This window comes from Gavia stellata, chromosome 2, assembly GCF_030936135.1.
Source record: "Gavia stellata isolate bGavSte3 chromosome 2, bGavSte3.hap2, whole genome shotgun sequence".
Taxonomy (NCBI): Eukaryota; Metazoa; Chordata; class Aves; order Gaviiformes; family Gaviidae; genus Gavia; species Gavia stellata.
Genome location: NC_082595.1, coordinates 80,197,398 through 80,218,623, shown reverse-complemented (window position 1 = coordinate 80,218,623; position 21,226 = coordinate 80,197,398). Strand labels below are relative to the sequence as shown.

General features: G+C 38.6%; 1 protein-coding gene across 1 annotated transcript in view; it reads right to left on the bottom strand.

Annotated features, from left to right (window-relative positions):
- The window catches only part of COL9A1 (collagen type IX alpha 1 chain), a 77,431-nt gene that overhangs the window by 35,552 nt on the left and 20,653 nt on the right, over positions 1 to 21,226 (bottom strand). The window contains exons 8-21 of the mRNA XM_059835416.1: positions 20,488 to 20,562; positions 19,891 to 19,926; positions 19,719 to 19,781; positions 17,288 to 17,341; positions 16,654 to 16,689; positions 11,847 to 11,870; positions 11,482 to 11,535; positions 9,742 to 9,795; positions 8,009 to 8,041; positions 7,860 to 7,916; positions 7,083 to 7,136; positions 4,574 to 4,627; positions 2,087 to 2,140; positions 609 to 662 (exon numbers count right to left, since the gene is read on the bottom strand). Coding sequence (XP_059691399.1) covers positions 609 to 662; positions 2,087 to 2,140; positions 4,574 to 4,627; positions 7,083 to 7,136; positions 7,860 to 7,916; positions 8,009 to 8,041; positions 9,742 to 9,795; positions 11,482 to 11,535; positions 11,847 to 11,870; positions 16,654 to 16,689; positions 17,288 to 17,341; positions 19,719 to 19,781; positions 19,891 to 19,926; positions 20,488 to 20,562 — 702 coding nt within the window. The remainder of the gene's footprint in view (positions 1 to 608; positions 663 to 2,086; positions 2,141 to 4,573; positions 4,628 to 7,082; positions 7,137 to 7,859; positions 7,917 to 8,008; positions 8,042 to 9,741; positions 9,796 to 11,481; positions 11,536 to 11,846; positions 11,871 to 16,653; positions 16,690 to 17,287; positions 17,342 to 19,718; positions 19,782 to 19,890; positions 19,927 to 20,487; positions 20,563 to 21,226) is intronic.

Here is a 21,226-nt window from a genome sequence, read left to right as displayed (position 1 = left end):
TTATTTTAGCAATAAAAACAGGATAAACTTACTGGTATTATTAGCTAAAACCTCCAGTAAATCAACAACACTACAATTCACATTTGGTTAAAGCAGACATCTTAAACTCATACGATATTTAAAAATGCAGTTTCTTAAAACTGCAGCTGACAGCTACATTAAAAAAAAAAAAACCACAGCTCAAGCCATCCCCTAGGAATCCAGGAGTGTCTAAGCAAAGGATATTGCACTCACTTCTTCAACCCATACAGTTACTGGCTATTCCAAGCATAAATTCCAGCTGTGGGGGCAGGGAGACGGAAAGAATTTAAAAAAAAAAACAACCAAACCTGAAAGATTCCAAGCCACCCTAATGCAAAGTAGCACTCAGAATAAAGAGGTAACAATAACATACTAAGAGGCTAAAATGTGTTCATCTACCCCATAATTCCTTGGGGACAGTGAGAGATTCTGGACCTGACATCACTGTCATATCATTTATTCACCTGTGGGAAATCAATGGAATTGGATTAATCAGAGGCTTTTCTGATTCACGGCCACAAAGTTTCAGGACTTAGTCTCTAACTGGGTACCCTGGGAAGTGTTTGGCTAACGCACAGTTTACTTACAGGTGCACCAGGAAGACCTTGCGGACCAGGCTCACCATCAAGCCCACGAGCTCCCTACAAAAAAGAAGTAGGTAACACAAGACATTAAAATGAAGTGCTGAAACACTAACAACTTATGCTCCCTCCCGGTTTGCTGGGAGCTGCAAATTCTCTACAGCTGAAGTTTTTTTAATAGTTCTAATTTTTAAAAAAACCAAAAACCAAAAAAAAAAAAACCACAAAGGAATTTTGGCAAACTTTTTTTTTAAAATCTGTCTTGTTTTTTTGTGGAGTTATGAAAGCCAATATTTTTTAACTATGGAAAAATGTCATTCAAAAAATGACATTCAGTTCATTCTCTAAAAAAAAAAATCATATTGGACAGCAAGGAGGTAGACCTTTTCACACTACTTCAGAAAATGTGTCTTCCTTAATTACTCCTTCACCACATAATAGAATAGCATCAAAATGCGAAATCATCAAGTGCAGTGCAGCTATTTTTATCACATGTTTCAGGAAAACAATGCAATTGCTACCCTGTAAGTAATTTTAAATGGAGAGGGAAAAAAAAAAAATGTTTTTGAAAAGATTTAGAGAGAATAAGGAACTCCTTTGTCAAACAGATGTAGTAAATATTTCAAATAGACAAAACAGCACAAAAATGTAGGCAAATAACCATGAAGAATTAGAAGATACAAAGAAGGCCAGAAAAGCAAAGTAAAATAGTAATAGCTTAGCAAATGTGTCCAAGAGGTTAGGTAAGATCACTCATGAGAAGTTTCATAATCAGGACAAATTTGATGTTGTTTCTGAACATAGACGATCACAGAATAAGGTTTCTATTATTTCATTTCTGGAGAAGGAGACAATGGCATGATTGCTACGTTTTACTCCCTCCAGAAATTTTCTACCATATAGATTTAGCAAGATCGTAAGAATAGAAATGTAACAGACAGTTTTGAAATAACAGTTAGAAACACTTTGATGAACAGCAGGAAAATTACCCAGCAAAGTCAGAGCCCACATAAACATGAATCCCACTGGCAGCAATTTAAGACACAAAAGATGGAAGAAGCAGAAAGAATGGAGAAAAAACAAACTCTCAATAAAAAATTCTGATAAAAACTCAGACAGTGGAAGCAAAAGGCTTCAGGAAGATGTAAATCACAGGAGGGACTACTTCATAAATTTTAGCTTTAAATAAAATATGCTATAGTTTATAACTGCTATAACTTGCTATCTTGCTAACCACATACTTGCACACATGCCAAACTACTATAAATCCAAGGATCAGAGGGAAAGGTGTGAAGAGTACATGTACTTCTTTAATCAGGACCAAGCTGCCTTTCTTCCTAACCAGAAGTACAGTAGCTATGGAAATACAGCTGGCAGGAGAGAGAAAATGCAGGGAAATAAAGCTTAAATAAGCTTTAAAAACATTCAGGGGTGTACATTTTTTTTATCCAGACCATTTTATGGAATGAAAGGTTAATACTCACTTTGGTACCTTTAGGTCCCGTTATACCACTTATACCTCTGATACCTACAATGCCCTGAAAAAGAAAAGTATATTCTGATTAAAAGATTTAACCATAATCTGAACTGTCCTAGTTTTCAGACAGAAGTCTCAGAGTTCTACATGCTTTCTTTATGCTTATTTTACTATTTTCTTAGAATAAAAAGAGAAATCCAGCTAGGTCTGTATTAGAATATTTAATTTATGTGGTAATTTGATATTTTAGTAATTTAAGACTTTTTAAAAGAATAACAAAACTATCAGGTTGAATGCTACCACCACAAATATGCCTTAAGGACTGAAAAAGCCCACCGATTTCTCTTCTTGGTTACCACAGAGTTGAAGCAATCTCCCTGTGCAGCCTGTGTGAGAAGAACACATGAAGGCCAGATTTGCAAAAGTGCTAAGCTGTCTTAAGAGGGTATAGGACAGATGCAAGAGAAAGGTACCATCAAACTTTATAGAACTCCAGAGGCAGACAAAATTGGGCAAGGTTTTCGAGAATACAAGCGCTAAATTTATATGCCCACCACATCTGAGACGCTGGACTGAGTAGACATCCCAGCGCAGCAGGATGTATCAAAATACAGTCTCGTGGGAAATTTGGCTTCAATTTTTTCCTCTTCCTGAGAGACTGAAACTACATAACATGTCTCCTCTCTGCAGAGAGGCCAAACTCTCAGCCATAACATGTTTGTCCTGCAACAAGAAGAATGCACTACAACTGTGTCAATGAAACAGCTACAGGCACTTCACGCAGCATAGGCAAACCTACTCCTTGACCAGACTCTAGATGGGCAGTCCTTTTACTTGCTCCTAACGAAGTTAGATGGAATCTTGCACAGAACATTTAAAGCTTTGTCAGCCCAAATCGTGAGAAAAATCATGATAATGCAACAGTGACTACAGTAGTCCAACAAGGGAGAGACCAACAGTCTAATCCTTGTTCCAAGATCAGAGATGGAAATAGGCACATTGCAGCACCCACTACTTTCTATCAAAAGCAACACCTCTCCCAGAGGTGGCTATCTTATGAAAGTCCTCTTGTCAATGAATTACATAAAAGTGTTGGATTGCAGGTGCTGCTTTGGAGACTGGATTCCTAATCCCTTCTACGGATCTGAGCCTTACATTCATTTATATAAGAAACATCGAAGAAAATAATACAACAGAGTCTACAGCCTCTCCATCTGTGCCACTAAAGCCTTGTCTACCCTCTTTTCCATAGGTTGTCTATCTGACATCACTTTCTGCATATTATGAATCCTACATTTTAATAAGGAACAATTATTTTAAAGCTTGTTTGTAAGGTCATCAGCTGGTGAAACAGTGAAGTGAAACAAGTAATGCATTAAAAAAAATATAGGGAAAGGAAAGTCAGTTTCTAATTGTTTTTTAATTCTACTGTGTTATTTCACAGTTATTGAAGACCTTTACCAAACTGAGTTAAATGAATTGGTCCCCACAGGCCCTTCAGACAGCCAAAGCTGCATCTTACACAAGTACCTTCTCTGCACCAGGGCGCCAAGGATACTTTTTCAGCATCAAACATAAGAAGGATTACACCCTTTCCTTTACTTAGTCTCTGCTCTTTATCTTTCTCTAGTCCTAATCCAGAGGTTTATGTTGTTTTGTGTTTATAGAGAACTCTGTAATTTAGGATTTGGATGTCGTGCATCAAGGTAAACTCCTGTATAATATCACATCTGGACACCAATGACATTACAGAAACAGTTTCACACCTAAGAAAAAAAGCTTAAGACCCTATCAGAAAATAAACTACAGAAATTAAGTGTTATGTCTATGAGTATTTCTCTTACTTAGAATGACCCCTTTATTCCGTTCCCTGTTGCCTGTTCAGCTGTGGTAACCATAAGAAGAGCTCCTCACAAGGAAACAAGCTGAGGAGGTATGTGCCAGAACAAAGAGGTCAAGTGAAGCAGGACAAGAAAATAATTCCAAAATTATAGGTGTGATTGAAGGATGCTTCTTTGGCAGGCAAAAAGGCAAAAAACTTAAGGAAAAAAAAAATAAAAAAATCTGTTCTTCAGTGGCTGCTACTTCATCCTCAAGTCTTAGCTAAGTCTGAATTTCACAGTTAACCATGTTTTAAACAAACACTAGCTTTGCACGGATGAAGTCAGAGTCATCAAAATCATGGAAAGGAAGGCCAAGGGAAAAAAAAAAAAAAACAAAAAACCAACTACTTGCACAATCTAAGCACAACACAAAGTTTAGGGCATGAAATACTTTTTAAAATAAGCCTTTCCACAGAACTATTTAGAGCTTTGTGCCAAGCAATAATGTAGCTTTCTGGAGGGATTTAAATAATTCTACTTTCACTCATAGACAATATGGTAGAATAAAGAGAAAGGAGATTTTATAATACCTGTTTTCTTACAATAATAAGAAAATAAATTATGACATAATAAAGCAAATGGGTAACACTATTTAAGAGGAAATACTTTACTGGAGGGCCTTGAGCTCCCACTTCACCACTGGGTCCTTGGTCCCCTTCTTCACCCTGGGAAAGCAAAAGGAATACATCTATAGCTAACCCATACCATGCATATTACTCCCTCGTCGTAGGAGGTACATTTACTACTTACTGTTTTCTGTCACCATGTCCTGCTTGAAAGAAATCCAAATGGAGTCACGCTACTTCCTCAGAACATAGACAGATACTCATTTAGGTTCACATTCCATTCAGCTATTAGTCAAGAGGGTAATTTCAAAGCAACCCCAGTACAAAGAAGAATAATGATATTTTACTCTGTCATTCCTTTTTTTCTTGAAATTAATCTCTTTAGCTTTTCTTGTTCTTTTAGACTAAAAATGTAATATAATAAAAAGCAGGTATACTGCTTGACTAACCTTATCTCCTTCTATGACAAGGTGACCTGCTTAGTGGATGAGGGAGAGGCTGTGGATGTAGTCTACCTAGACTTTAGTAAAGCCTTTGACACTGTTTCCCACAGCATTCTCCTGGAGAAACTGGCTGCTTATTGCTTGGACAGGTGCACTCTTCACTGGCTAAAAAACTGGCTGGATCGCCAAGCTCAAAGGGTTGTGGTGAATGGAGATAAATCCAGTTGGCAGCCGGTCACAAGCAGTGTTCCCCAGAGCTCGGTACGGGGGCCAGTTCTCTTTAATATCTTTATCAATGATCTGGATGAGGGGATCGAGTGCACCCTCAGTAAGTTTGCAAATGACACCAAGTTGGGCGGGAGTGTTGATCTGCTTGAGGGTAGAAAGGCTCTGCAGAGGGATCTGGACAGGCTGGATCAACGGGCCGAGGCCAGTTGTATGCGGTTCAACAAGGCCAAGTGCTGACAACAACCCCATGCAACTCTACAGGCTTGGGGAAGAGTGGCTGGAAAGCTGCCCTGCAGAAAAGGACCTGGGGGTGCTGTTTGACAGCCGGCTGAAGATGAGCCAGCAGTGTGCCCAGGTGGCCAAAAAGGCCAATGGCATCCTGGCCTGTATCAGAAATAGTGTGGCCAGCAGGAGTAGGGAAGTGATTGTACCTTTGTACTCGGCACTGGTGAGGCTGCACCTTGAATACTTTGTTCAGTTTTGGGCCCCTCGCTACAAGGACATTGAGGTGCTGGAGCATGTCCAGAGAAGGGCAACGAAGCTGGTGAAGGGTCTGAAGCATAAGTATTATAAGGAGTGGCTGAGGGACCTGGGGTTGTTTAGGACAAGAGGAAATGGCCTCAAGTTGCGTCAGAGGAGGTTTAGATTGGATATTAGGAAAAATTTCTTCACTGAAAGGGTTGTCAGGCATTGGAATGGGCTGCCCAGGGAGGTGGTTGAGTCACCATCCCTGGGTGGATGAGACGCGTAGGGACATGGTTTAGTGGTGGACTTAGCAGGGTTAGGTTAACGGTTGGACTTGATGATCTTAAAGTTCTTTTCCAACCTAAACAATTCTATGATTCTATGATATATGTGAATGGACTGGATATGCTAGTAGCTCTGCATCACAATACTGCATTGCGCTTCAGAATTTTTTGAAAATTAAAATGGTAAAATGCCTTATCTGGTCAAACCCCTATTTGATTAGATGATAACCTCTCTCATACAATGATAGTGCACACTAATGGAATGACAGAACTTACTGCCAGTTTAACTTGCAAAAAGGGATTTTGGAGCATAAGACAACTGCTCAACATCCAGGAAAAAAAATAGGCAAGCTGTTTCTAATTAATTAATTTTTTTTTCAATATGCTTAGGAATAGAGAGCAGGATTTTTTTTTTTTTTAATTTTCTCCAATTTTTTTTTCTCCAGCATTGGGGGACTTGGTAGTGTTAAGTTTATGGTTGGACTTGATGATCTTAAATGTCTTTTCCAACCTAAATGATTCTATGATTGAAGCATGGGCCAAGGCAGTGCAAATCTTCTCAACTTTTCTTACAAATATTTCAATATTAAACAAGTTTAATTCAAATGAAACACCTTAAAACAGTTCACATTTCAGTCTTAAAGCTGAATCGGACTTGGCCTTTTTACTATAGTTATAATCTTTCTTTACCTATAAACACAAAGTATGTGTCCTTTCCCTCTGAAATACATTTTTCCCTCTTAATCTTCCTGTTACTACTCATCTGTGTCACAGAACAATTTACTTGGTAAATCCACAGAATTCTTCTGCATTTAAATGTTTGGAAGTTTTCCAATTAATAAATTTTACTTCAATTTTTGCCATGTGTTCCATAATAATTAAATTGAATGATCAAAATAAAAAGCAAGAGGAGTATGACTTCTGCATCATAACAAATACAGAGTACAGGTGAATGAAGAATAGATATGCCTTCGGTTACTCTGGAGCATTACGATATGTAGTATCTCTTAATGCATTCAGGTAAAACGGTTCATGGTTCTAACAAAATATAATACTGTTTTCAAAGAAGAGGCTAAACTACTATTAGCTTGCTAAAAACAACAGCAGTTTCTCCTCTTTTTTTTTTTTTTTTACCTTATAACCTTGTTTTCCTGGTTCACCAGACTCTCCTTTTGAACCTTTCTGTCCCTAAAATACATGTAGAAACCAAAATAAATAAATAAACAGAGATTATTCAAAATTAAAATACTGAGTTTTGCAAAACAGATACAGAATTCTCAGAACTATCTTGCTGTTCCCTCTGCAATCCCCATTCACCACTGCTTCCTCACCTATCTAGTTAACACCACATATTAAGTTCCATGTTCAAAAAGATCTGCTCCTGGATCTAACAAGGCTGTATTTCTAGGCAGGTTAGTATTTATTCTTATGTTATCCCATAAGAATTTCCTCAGGCCAACAGTATTCCTAGAAACCAGCAAAGAATACATAAAAAAAAAACTTAGATAAAATGAGACTCAAAAAGTGTTCGTTTCAATTTAGTATGTTATAGGTCTCCCAGGAAGAGGGACAGAAGGAAAAAAAAAAAACAAGGATTTGGGGAAATATTTAACAGTTTCTGAAGTCAGACTACAAATGGTCCAGAAAGTGAATGAAGCAATCCTCCACATACTCTAATCCTTTCAGGACCACACATAAATTTTGCCCTGAAGATTACACAGCAGTAAGAGATTTCAACAACGAGAGGTTATTTTGGCAGTCAAGAGTTGAAATAACCCTAAGTATCCCCACTGATGCAATATTTTTTGAAATTAACAGTGAACTGCCCTTCTGTCAAGCCAGCAATTACCCTCCCTAGCACTTTGAGACAGTATTTCTGTAAGGAATGCTTGAACAAACGGATTCTCTTACCTTCATTCCCATTAAGCCAGCATGTCCTGGGCGGCCAGGTGGACAAGCACTGGGACACTGGAAAAGCATCCACACAGTTACTACCACGTAGGTTGAATAAGGTTGTCTGAGATTATTTATTAAAAAAAAAAAGTGGACAACTATCTTACCAATGGGTCACCATCTTGCAGGCCAATTGTTCCCTAAATTAAATTAAATTAATCAAAGTCAGCAAAAGAGAAATAACCAGACCTGACTCATTATACAATATAGTCATTAGACAAAACAGAAAATACTATCTAAAGCTGGAATCAGAAGTATAATCAACTGAAGGATCTCTGACATGAAAAGCACCTAAACAGTAGCACTTTATTGTAGGATTGCAGGTACCTGCAAAATCCTGTCCTCTAACTTAGACCAACTTTTCTGAAAAACAAAGTATTTTTGGTTTTTAAGCTACCTAAAACATATTTTCTATTAAATGTATAGCAAATACATCCAAACTCCATGAATTTCCAACAGAACCCAAGACAACTTCTGTAATAAGGATAATTTTACTTTTCCAACTTATTACCATTCAGCAAGATTCAGATCTTTACAGAGAAAATAATCTTCCCACAACACAAGTATTGGTAGACAAGTGAGATGTCTGGCAGTTAATAGAATTGCAATAAATGAGAGATCAGTGTACAATGAGATGGACTCAGTGGGGGAAAGGCCATTCCTCATATTAAATCAAATATTTGATGGAAGCTAACGCGAGGCTTATGAGGCACAACAGGGAGAGATATGATTTCACAGCAGCAGCTGGATTCTTTAAAGCCCAGTGAGAGGAAGCATACTGTTCCAGAGAGAAGCACAGGAGAGTTTAAAGAATGAGCTGGTCTCCTTTTATACAGAAGGATTTAAAAAAAATGTGAGGGTATGTTTGGGTCGATAATGTCATCAACTGGAGTGGGATTGCGGCACTTCAGAAATCTAAAAAGGACAAAACTGTCAAGGAATACAACAAGCATATGCCGTTATTGAAAATTCCTTTTTACTTGTTTCCTAAATACTCTTCTCTACTTTACCATTCACATTTTTTACAATGCCTCTGCCAATTCTCTGGCAACTTTCATGAAAACAAGAAACATGGCATAGATAAAGCATATGGATTTAGGGTCTGTCCAGCAGAGGAACAGTACAGCTTTTAAAAAGACATTAGTATGACACATATTTCCCAGCAGTTTGCATTCCACAGCACCCAGTCTCCAATGTGTCTGCCAAACACTTGTCTCTCTGGGCACAAAAATAGCCACAAGACAAAGGCCTAACACACATCCCTCCTCCCAAGAGGCTGAGAGAAGATAACCATTCCCCTAGAGAGGCAAAGCACTGGTGTAAAGCTTTCTTCTATCCCTTGCAAGTAGCAGGCCTGGTTGCAAGAAAGACATCAGAACTTAACCCACCTGGGAGCATATATTTCTGGCTCATGAGCCAAATATTGAATTTTTCTCCTCCTAACAGAGAAAATTCTACCTCTGCTGAAGTACTACCAGTGAGGCCCAACAAAGACTACATTTACAGTAATACTATAATTCACAGGGAAGTTTAAAACCAGTTTAAGACCATTTGCAGAAATGGGAAGACATCATGACAGAAGTTACACCGTTTGCGTTTCAAACTATCTTTTATAACCTTAAAGACCAGGAACTTGCTTTCTAAATGGAAGATCAAATGTTGATATGATTAAATGAGTTGTATCTTGGTCTTTGAACACAAGCCTGTAGACATTATGAATTAATATAGCCTGTTGAAATCCTAAAGTTGGTATTCAGCTGTAGGACTTGAGGAGAAGTTTTGTTCAAGCAGCAACAATACATAATTCAGACATTGGCACATATTAAAGGCAATCACTTACCCGAGGGCCTGGTGGTCCTGGTGGCCCTGGTGGCCCTCTTTTTCCTGGATCTCCCTAAAAAAAGGTAAAATAATTTTGTTGATTCATAGTAATAGTGACAACCAGCAGTTACATATTCATACCACACAATAACAGTGAGAAATTAAGTAGCTACAGAAGGATAGGCTAGGTAGCCAATTAAAATGTAAACCCACAACATGGCTCCCATAGTAGAATGGGAAAACCGATTTTTCAGTAGAATGGGAACCATGTTGTGGAATAGGAGCCATAAAAACCCAATAAATTTTCAGCTGCTTTAGAAAGCTGGAACATCTGACTGCAGGATCATCTAGGCACTCCTCTATCTGAATTAAAAGAATCCTAGTAACTGGCCAAAATGCCCAAAGCACAGAGAGGAAGAAATCTCCTTTTTCAGAGCCCAAGATGAATTTACCAAGTTAAAAATCTTCTCCTGTTTGTGAAGTTTTGATGTCCAGTGCTTTCAGAAGTAAAGACAACACAGAACCTTTGCAAATTATGTTTTCTGAATGCTTTTAATTAAAATAAATTTAATATTCTGACAGGGACTGCCTTTTAACTTAATACTGTCATTTCAATATTATGTTTGGTATGTTATTAAATCATAAATGAAATTAACAAGATTAATATAGAAAAATTATTCACTAATTCTCACAATGCACGAGCTATAGAGCCATAGGTTTAAAACCACTAAAAAAGAGTATTTCTTTTCCACAAAACGCCTAATTACATTGTGGGACTCATTATCACATGTTGCGGAGGCCTGTGATATAAATGGATTCAAAAATGGACTGACTACATTAATGGAGCATAGACTTATATATAGCTTTTGAAAAAAGGCAGCACAGATGCAATTTCTGATTCAGGCAGTCTCTGAACTGCCAACTGCCAGAATGTGGCACAGTATGACAGAAAAATGTCATTTTACAAACAGCCTGTACATTCCCTAGTTATCCATTATTGCCCTTGCTACAGACAAGATAGTGAGCTAGATGGATCACTTCCGAAACAAATTGACAGGTTTTGATATTCTTTTTTATATTCATTTTATGACTGAGCGCAACACAGAGGAAGAGGTATGCATTAAAAAGTAGGCTTCATTAAACAAAAATTTAATGCTATTTCAGATTTCAAGTAAAAAAATAAAAATTGGTTTCAATTTGCATTTCAGTGGAAAAGTATGGAATCAAAATATGACAGTGTGCTGAAACTGAGTGCACAGTTTAGCAGTGAGGTCAGTACATGGAGTCACACTTAAAATGAGACTAAGAGGAAATGCTAAATTGCCACGTTCACTGATACGCAAAAGGAAAACAGAAATAGTATGTGGTCACATACCATAATGTACATGTGAGAAGACAGGGGTAAAGCTAAAGGTCTGCATGTAATGTTAAGTTTTACATTTCTTGTATTTGGCACGTTTCCTTTTTGATTTTAGCTTTCCTTGAATAAGAGGAGAAGTAGAGTATGGGCCACTATACGAAACATTTAATTCTAATCTAATCTAAAGACTTTGAGCTATTTATTGTTCCTTATTTCTGATGAGCTTCAGACACAATCTTTCCTCTACCAGTGATCACTGTAGAGGAAAAAAATACGTTTTCAAGTTCTGTTATAACCCAAATAGCATTTAGACGGCACAGTAATTATTCATTTTTTTTCTATAAGTACCTTCTAGCAATTGAATAAACCTACATTTTTAGCAAATATAGCAGTACTTACAGGTGGACCAGCACGACCTACTTCCCCAGGAAGTCCTGCTGCACCAGTTGGACCCTATAACAACCAAGTTAAATAGTGTTTTCAAACCATACAATACCTCTATAACAAGCATCCAAGGAGTGAGAACATGTAATTCTCTCAGACAACAAACTATGCCTTCAGACACCAGTATTCTTGCCCTATATACCACAGGCCTAAGCAACCTCAGTAGTAGCTGAAGAAAGCATATGTAATAGACATAGAACATCAGGATTAAAACAGTCTCTTTTCTCACTGAGTTACTTTTTATTACAGTATAATAGCTTTATCGAATATTTAAACAGTCATTAAACAGCCTTTTTATGAATTGTAAAAAGGATACTTACAGGTGGTCCAAGAAGCCCTTTGCCCTGTGAAATGTGAAATATGAAAAAAGGTCAGAAATGTGGGGAGGGTTCCACACCTAGTCAAGCTGTTTGCCAAGAACAGAGTGTTTGGGATAAAAAGGTTCAAAAAACCTGATGTTTTATTCTGCAAAATAATTTTGAAAACTTTTTAAACTAATGTTAAATATTGATTTTATTATTAGGTAATCAATATCCCAAGAAAAATCAAATTACTAAGTTGCCTTGCAAGAGCATTTATTTACACATACTTACAAACACATATACTTCCACAAGGAATGAAGACATTAAAGCCTTGGCGTTTGGCTAATTATCAAGTACCATGATAAACACATCTATGCTATAATCATTTCCTTCTAACAATGCATTTAAATTGATAATAAAAAAGAATTTTTTTTTTGTTTTTACCAGTGCTTTCCTGAGGTCTAGATCCATTAAACTAGCACTTTCTGGTAATCAGAAAGAACATCAAACTGCTCCTGTTTAGAGTTTCCATCAGTATTGCTCTGAATCATTTTAATGAGAAGTATCCAAGATACAAATGTGTTTCTGCCTATTTGGACAATATAGTCCCTCTAAGAAAACAGATCCCTCCATCTTGCATTATTAAAGCAAATGGATAATTTTATGGATAACAGTGTCAATGATGTGTACGAAACACTGGCATACAAAAATCACAGACATACTTAAATCTTCAGGAGATTTGATGTAATAAAGCACCTGGGCTGAGTGGAGTTTAAAAGCCACAGAATACCACACCAGGATTGTATCTGCAAGGCTGTCTTTAGAAAACTTGGTATAACACAGGGAAAATTTCAAGCATTTGTTAGAGTCATTCCATTTTAACCATTTAATACACAGCAGAAAGTAAACTTTTTCATCTTGCATAACCTACATAATTCCTTTGCTATTACTTAATGCTCCCTTGCTGCAATTCATGATATTATACATGTCTATATTTGACTATACAAATCAACCTTTCACTGCATCATATATCTGATATTATAATATCACCTGCCTCTGAAAGAAGGAAACCAACTACTCACAGGTTCTCATTGGAGTACCCCTTGCTAACATGCCCTTAACAGTGTCAGAGAAAGTTGGTGATACCAAAAGAAGCAGCTACAGCTATGATGTCCAGCCCACACACAGGCCCAGGAGAAGCCAGTCCCCACCTCTGCCCACTCCATTGCATTTCCTCACCCTCCTAATTAGGACTCCAAAAAGCAGGGGCTGTCCCCCAGCAATCCATGCCTCCACCTCACCCAGCTACTCCACCCTTCTAGCCATGAACTCCCTGCAAGCAGACCAAGTTGCAGAGTTGAGAGCTCCAGGGCAATCAGCCAGTAAGGACCTACAAAGAGCAGTTCACGATCCCAACCAGCTGCCCAGGTTCCTGCCTCTGTCTGTGTCCTAAAGGGAAAGCCGTTCCATGCAGCCTGGGACTGCAGTCTTACATCCCCAGATGCCTACTTTGGAGGTACTTATCAGACCCGTGGAGCACATGGAGTGCACGGGCATGGGCAGTAACCCACAGTCTGTAATCACCTGGTTCAGAGACACTCACCCTATAGATCTGGTAAGTACCTCCACATCGTCAATGCGGACCTGCTGCCATTCACCACGAAGAGTCAGATACCTGTATTTGTATGTGTACCCTGTGCCAGAAGCTGTGCTTCAGATCTTAAAATATTTTCAATTTCTCCATCACTAAATGCACACAATCCTACCCATATGTCAGATCTGTAAAACACTAGCAATATATCAGCTAACAGAAAAGTGAGAGGGAACTTAACAGAGTGAATGAACTGAAGGGTGCAATACATGCACTGAATGTAGCAGCCGCAGGTTCATTTACCAGAGCCACATCAGAGACATCAGCGTATTTGGTGGTAAATTACTTGGATTCATCAGAAGTATTCTACTAAATTTGTAAATCTGTCATTTGAGACACTACCCACAAAAGAGATGAGACAAAGAGAATAAACTAAAATGAAATGATGAAGCAAGAAAAAATAGAGAAGGAGAGTAAAAGAAAATAACTGAAGATTGCCCGGATACATTCTGGGGAAGAAAGGGTGACGGAAGCAGAAAAGCAAATGCTGCATATAAAACTGCAGATACTTAATATTCTTTGTTTCAGTTACTGTGAAGTCCTAACTTGGCCAATAAAATCCACTGGATGAGTTTGAAAAACAGTGATAATAATTTAAAACTAATTAATGTTGTAACCAAGGCTTCTGACTTTCTGTTTGCACTGAGCATTTTAACAACTTAAGCAAGGGGTTTTTGTAAAAATGAAGTCTTTGGATAACCATCCAGAGACTACTCCACTTGCAAAAGGCCACTGACTGAATTCAAAGCAGTGCATAATTACACCTAAATACTCAATTAATCATGTAACTAGTATTCAGATTTATAAGTGTGCTCACTACATTTCTAGTAAATGAGGTCTCATGGATCAAACCAAGGACCTGCAAAGGTTAAACAGACCCGTTAGTTCACGTTTGTAGTAAGACTTTCTCAAAAAGTCTCTGAATCTGAGAATTAGAACCACCACACTCCAGCACTACCACTTCTACCCTTTTTTTTTTTTAATCAGGTTTCATTACGCTATGTTTAACCTCAATAAAGGTGAGATAACTGGTCATTTTGAGAAACTTCCACTAACTGCTCTATTTCTTCAGCAGCTTAAAGCCATTCATCAAAAGGAAAACCTGTATAAACAGGATTTCCCCAAGAGATTTATTTTGAGCATTAATCTTTCCATATGGATTCAGCATATATGGGTTAACAACCATGGAGCTACAAAATCAAACACTAGGCTTCTTCCTAAAATGTGAGGTCTAAGGATTAACCTTAACCTTAGTAATTACAAGGGTAATGACATGAGGTGACTAAGTATATCCATCTTTTCTTTACCTTTAAATAACTAAGAACTTTCATTTCCTCATTATAAATATTCCTGCAGGTTCACCTTTAAATACAAGGTCCAGTTGCTTATTAAGCAGAGGCAGAACAACTCCAAAGGCAATCCCTACTGAGGTTCGCTGAAGCGTTAATCACCTTAAGACTGAAAGACTCAGGGCAAACAAAAATCACTAAACTTTGAACAAGGGTCCAAAATCTTATCAGGTTTATTGCTTTTACAGTCTCAAAATATGGTCGCAAAAGGCCTGAATCAGGTAAGTGCTGCTCTGAATGGAATCAGCATTCTGCTTTGACAAGTTGGTCCAGTTTGCTGCTTTCCCTTAGCAACATCTCCACTTCTAAGTTGAGATTAACCCTCTTTATATATATATATTTTATACACCTACTTTTTCTGAAGGCTCTTAAATTATTCATTCTCACATTAATCTGTTAATGGTGAGGTAAAATCAGGTATATTTTCCCCAAGTCAGTTCTTATTTCAGTTGACAGGCTAAAATACGACAGTATTTTAACCTAGTATTTCAGTAATTCAGCTTTAATTCCCCATTTTTTCATCTCCCATAGTAGTTCTTTTCATGTACTCTTTTTTCTATATCATCCGAGTAACATATCTGACAGAGATAAGCTACCTCTTCATTCTAACTACACATTTTAAAATGCATTGCAAATGACCCAGAAATTATTTCCCCATCTACTTGACAGCAAAAAATTAAAATAAAGAAACAAACAAAAAACCAAAAAACCTCAAACCCCTAACAGAAAAACGTAGGGCTTTCAGTCTACCTAGAAGCTACCTCAGTTCTGCTATTTTCTGTGACTAAATTTAGCTCATATGTTGAGTCTACAGATTGACGAGCCATTATAAAAGTATTACCTATTTTCCAGATTTTCAGGTAAGAAACAGCATCCGTTAAAATTAAACGCAAATGTCCACATAGAATGATTCATCTTAAGCTTGAACATGTCTATAATGTCTTCAAGAATAACATTATGATTTCCTGTCTGGCCAAGTATAAAAATGATTGTTTAATATAAATTTAATGAAAGTTAATGGGACAGGGTCAAAAATACAAAGATACAGCTGAAGATACAGAATTTCACAGCAAGGAATGCTATATCAGAATACAATGCCTCTTCTATTTAATGTCAATAACTTCTCCAAAATGAATCTAATTTTTAATTAAATTTTAATTATGTGCAGCCCTATTACAATTTCATGCCAGTCACCTTGTTCCAATATTAATTTTCCTTGAGATTTTTCCTGGTTTCCTGTATAATCCAAGTTTCTACATGCCAACCATCATACAGTTCTTCAACCCTGTAAAATTCCTAAAATTCACAATTATTTTCAGCCCCCAAAGATGGATATTAAATCCACCTGCATGCCAACTGGAACAGTACCCTTCACATGTCATTTCTCATATTTTGTCTTGTTTTCGTATGGAACATAGGCACAGGATCCCATACAGCATTTACACTTCAGTGATCCCATTTAAACGCATGGCAAGGAGCTGAAACAGGAATAACTGTAGACTAATTTATGTAAATAAAACATAGGCTCTCCTGTCTCTACAGCATTTTCACAAAGAGATGGAAAACAATGGTATGCGTCGAAAACTTGTGACCACATCACACACACTACTTTCTTTTCTACAGCATAGAAACCAAACATGTCCTTCCAGTAATATCTGCACACTTTGATATAAAGACAAAAAGGTTCCTTAATGTACTACTTCAATATCTTATGAGTTCTTTGCAACCTCAGAAATAGTTTCTGGCTTTTCTTCACTACGTTTAATGGTAAGAATTGATACTTAAGGTCTAAAAAGCCTCTTCATGTACGAATTTTATTACTTACTGGAAATCCACGAGCACCTGGCTGCCCTGGCTCACCCTTTAAAAGACAAAAATTGAATTTTTCAATAGGCATTAGCATAAAGTTTTGCAAACAACATACAGGAAGATGCTCTCACCATTTGGAGGGTATCATTAGTGGACATATTCTGCAAGTATTATTCACTTCATTTATGCTATGCTGGTTTCAGTGAGACTTGATAGAAAGGGAAGACTTTCTCAATATTAAAAAGATACAGCCTCAGGCCTTTTTTTCCTCCCCAAAAAAATAATTCAAACATGCTGGTTACTTTGACTTCTGATGTATATTTCAATTTTCTGATTGCTGATGAAGTCAGGTTTCACTGTTCCAATTCCCACTGCGTATTACTATGACAATTACAGTACAACACCATGGAAAGAGCCTCACCATTACTGAGGATGCTCAACCTTAATGTCATAAATGTAATGCTACCATTCCTTACTGCTGACTGGGGGAATGGAAGTCACTTTGTACCATATAAAAAGGTCCCAGTGGGTCTGTATTCTATAGATGTTTTAATGTCGTAAGAAAGGCTGCAGTTTCTCATTAGTTGCATAGAGACAAACAAAAAACCTGCTTAAAAAAAATCCCATTTCATGCATAATTTTGTTCTTACCTTCTGTCCTTTTGGTCCTGTGGCTCCACGTGAGCCATCAGGTCCTGTGAATCCCTTTGGAAGTAATGTATACAATGTTAATGCAAAGGTTACGTGGTTTTCTTAATCACAGCAGAAAACATTCTAAAACATAGAATAATGAAGCTATTAAATAAGTAACTGCAGGAGACTTACAATTCAAATGACTTACATGTACAGATAGAACTGCCCAAGTTCCAAGTACTAGCTTCTGGTCACAAGCATCAGTGTCTGTGATATGTGTCCCTCAAAAATTATTCAGTTAAATCACAATTAAACTAAACACATGATCTCACATGATCTTATTTCCTCTTAATGGGAGACTGATGAATTTAGTTCACAGCTCAGGTTAAAAACAACTGTCAGTGTTTTCCATTTTAAATAAACCATTCACTGACAAAAAAAAAAAAAAAAAAAAAAAAAATCAACAAAGCTGCCAGGCTGGATTTGAGGTTAGTCTTTGAACCACACCTGTCTACCTAGCTAAAATTAAAAATCAGCCATGATATTATAACTAGGAATTCATTTGGAGTTCCTCTGTTTTCTTTTGTTTCCAAAATTTTAACCAGCTTTTATGGCTTAGAAATTTCCAGATATCCATAAGAATAGCCTTGCTTTTATGTTTGTCCAATACTTTTTTTTGGGGGGACACTTCCAGCAATTCAGTGTTCACCCAAAGGGATGTATTCTCTGATAATTTGCTTCCGAAAGCTTACATGATCATTACAGGCAATTACTGTACAGTATCTTTACTCAGTCTATTAAACCTGACACTGAAATAGTTCGCGAAAGAAAAACGAGATTTAAAAAGTCAGAACTGCCTCACCAGTTAAACATGGAAGAAGGTATAAATCTAAAACCCCAATTAAAAGTTGAATGCACAGTGGGAGTACATTAAGGTCCCATGTTTTGTCTTCAAGTGAAAATAAAAAAGGTTCACCACTTCAGAACACAGTATTCTAGTATTACAGTTTCACTCATCCACTAACAGGAGGGAATATGCAAGTGCGAACAAATATCAAAAGCTGAGCTGTTTAAAACGTTCTGTTTCACCTGGTTGTGTTACCACGAATTCTGGCAAGGAAAAGAAAACTATGCCTTAAGTGAAAATTATAAGAGGCAATGATTTTTAAAGATCTGCTTATAGCTTTTTGACATGTCCAAATGTGTTGTGGTCCTTTATTGTTTTCAGGAAAAAATGAAGTGGTATGAGATACCACTCATGGCAAGCCCATTTCCTCTTACAGATTTTAAATCTGAACAGTTTAAGTAAAGACTGTTTCAGCTCCATGTTCAAAAGCAAATTAAAAATTAACCTCTAACAGCATTGCTATCTTTAATAAATATTAGGCTTTTTCACTTATATAATTTATAATATTCTCTAATATACTGGTTTGCTGTGTATAATTTTTATTTTTGACGTTTTAAATTATAAAAGTATTCTACCACTTACATAACATAAACATGAGCTTGCCTACTTCCTGGCGTAAGATCTAAGTACTAATGTAACAATCTTGCTTCACGGCAAGAAATGCTTTCAAACACTGCTCTCATACAAAGAGTTTCCAAAAAAGGTATGAAAGTGTTTTTATTGCTACGAATTTATTCACGAGATACAACCTAACAGGCCATGAACCCTAGATAATGTTGAAACTTTATTCTTCCATATTATTTTCCACAGAGAAAGGAAGCTACATCAGCAGGTACAGGCTCTGCAGTGGCTGAAGTCTGGGAGGTTGTTTTTTTGTAATAACACTTCGCTGTAACATCAGGCCTGTAGGGCCGATCTGATTTTTTTTTTTTCCTTCCTATTTTCTCCGTTTTAGCGAACGAGACCTAAAATTACCAAAAACAACCCCTCCACGCAACCCCCTCAGGCATTACACACCAACCGCCCGGAAGCGGCCGGCCCGCCCTGCCGACCCGCGGCGCCGACCGTCAGGGAGCTGCGACGGGCGCCCCCTGCCGGCTCGGGGCCGGGCCGGTCTCCCGGGCGCCGCTGGTGCCCCTCGGCCGCAGCGGACCCTCCTGCCCAGGCCTGGGCTTGGAGCCTCCTCTTGCCCTCGCTGCCCTGCTGTTCGCCCCGCAGGGAGCTGACCTGAGGCTGCTTCGGGAGGGTGCAGCAGGCAGCACGGCTGCCCAGCGTCCTCTCCAGAGCAGGGTGGCAGCACTCAACAGTCCTCGGGCTGTTCCTCAGCCGCCGCCCCGGCCGCCCTCAGCCTGGCTGTGCTCCTCCAACAGAGCATCTTTCAGCTTGGAGAGAAGCGCCTGGCACTCACCGGCTGCAGTGAGGAAGCCAGAGACCTTTAAAGGAGGTCATGCCTCTACAGAAATAGACTAAAACCAAGTATTTTTCTTAAATAAAAAAATTAAAAAAAAAAAGAGGAAATTCCAGAAAATCAAGTGTACTCACATCAGCTCCCGGCTCTCCAGGCAAGCCAGGGGATCCTGGTTTGCCTGCATCCCCATCTGGACCCTTCAGGATTTAAACAGACAGTTAAGCATGTTTCAGAGAGGGAAGCAGACACAAAACTCAAAACCTCTTCTCCCACAGAGGCGAATGCAAAGTAGCTGAAATCACTTACTGGTGGACCAGGGGGGCCGTTCGGACCTCTCTCCCCCTAACAAGATATCAAAAAGGAAGGTATTAGTCAGAGCTACAGTGACCTTTTACAGTCTCTCATGTAAAACACTGATTTACAGATTATCAGGAATAATCCCAAACTGATTCTTATTGTAGGAAATTAATATTAAACCCACATGATCTCTGTTACAGACTAACAGAAGTCATCACAGAAACTTCTCACAGGAATTGGGGGGAAATACATAGTAGCATCAAGAATAACACCAAAAATCCTTACCACAGTTTAGTAGAGTGATATTACATAATCTCTTTTGAGATTGTAATTATAAAACCCCTACATCCCATTTAAGGCAAATAATCTTGGCATATGATACTGATTACATAAAATAAATAATCCTGTATTTTTCATATCAGAGATAATCTGAAAGGCCACCTTCTCCCCTCGCCTTGGCCCGCTACAGAGTGTGAGACCCATCAATTCTTATGTGGATCTCCAGATAAATTCAAACTCCTTAGGATCAAATGCTGACGGTGAGGACAATGCAGGTACAGCTCGAGGCATTTCCTATTTCCTAGGCAGGGCATGGGAAACACTTACATCGATGCCATCAATACCGGGAACTCCTGGTGGCCCTGGTGGACCCGGGGGGCCTGGTGGACCAGGGAGACCTCTCTGACAAAGAGTAAGAAATAAAAAAGGAGCAATTAGATCCTGACAAACCTGCAAGAGCAAGTCTGGGGGGACTGGCACAATGAGAGGCAGCTTCTATGGGTTAGTCAGGGGGTCACAGCTGTGATGAGGAGCTGTGTCCTCACTCCACGCATGTCAGGACCCACGGGCCCTATATCCCATCTCAGCTGTCACTGTGATGACCAGAAACACTCCTCTCACAGGCAGAACAGGGATGAGGTGTTAAATCCCCCTCCCCGGGCCCAGCCGCCCTCCTGCACCCCACAATGCTGGCAGAGCCAGGGAAAGGCGGAGGGGGCTCGACTCCCCAACCCAGCAGGATCTGAAAGCCGTATGGCAACGCCAGGGTGGCGGAAATTAGAAGACTGATCTTTGCGAATCAAACACTGAAATTCACTAAGCTACTCTAATTACTCACTCAGCCAACACAAAGGAGACAGTCTTCCTAACAGTTCGTGCAAGCAAAGAAAATTTAAAACAACCCTTTCCCTACTTTACTGCTGGGCTCAGCGGTCTCCCCTGGCTCCTCAGGATTACATTAGCATCTACAGAGGAGCTTTCTCAAAGCACCAGGCTCCCAAGGGGGAGGCGGGAGGCGCCACCGGCCTGTGGAAGCCTAGAGAAAGGCTTTTACAGGTCTCCGTGC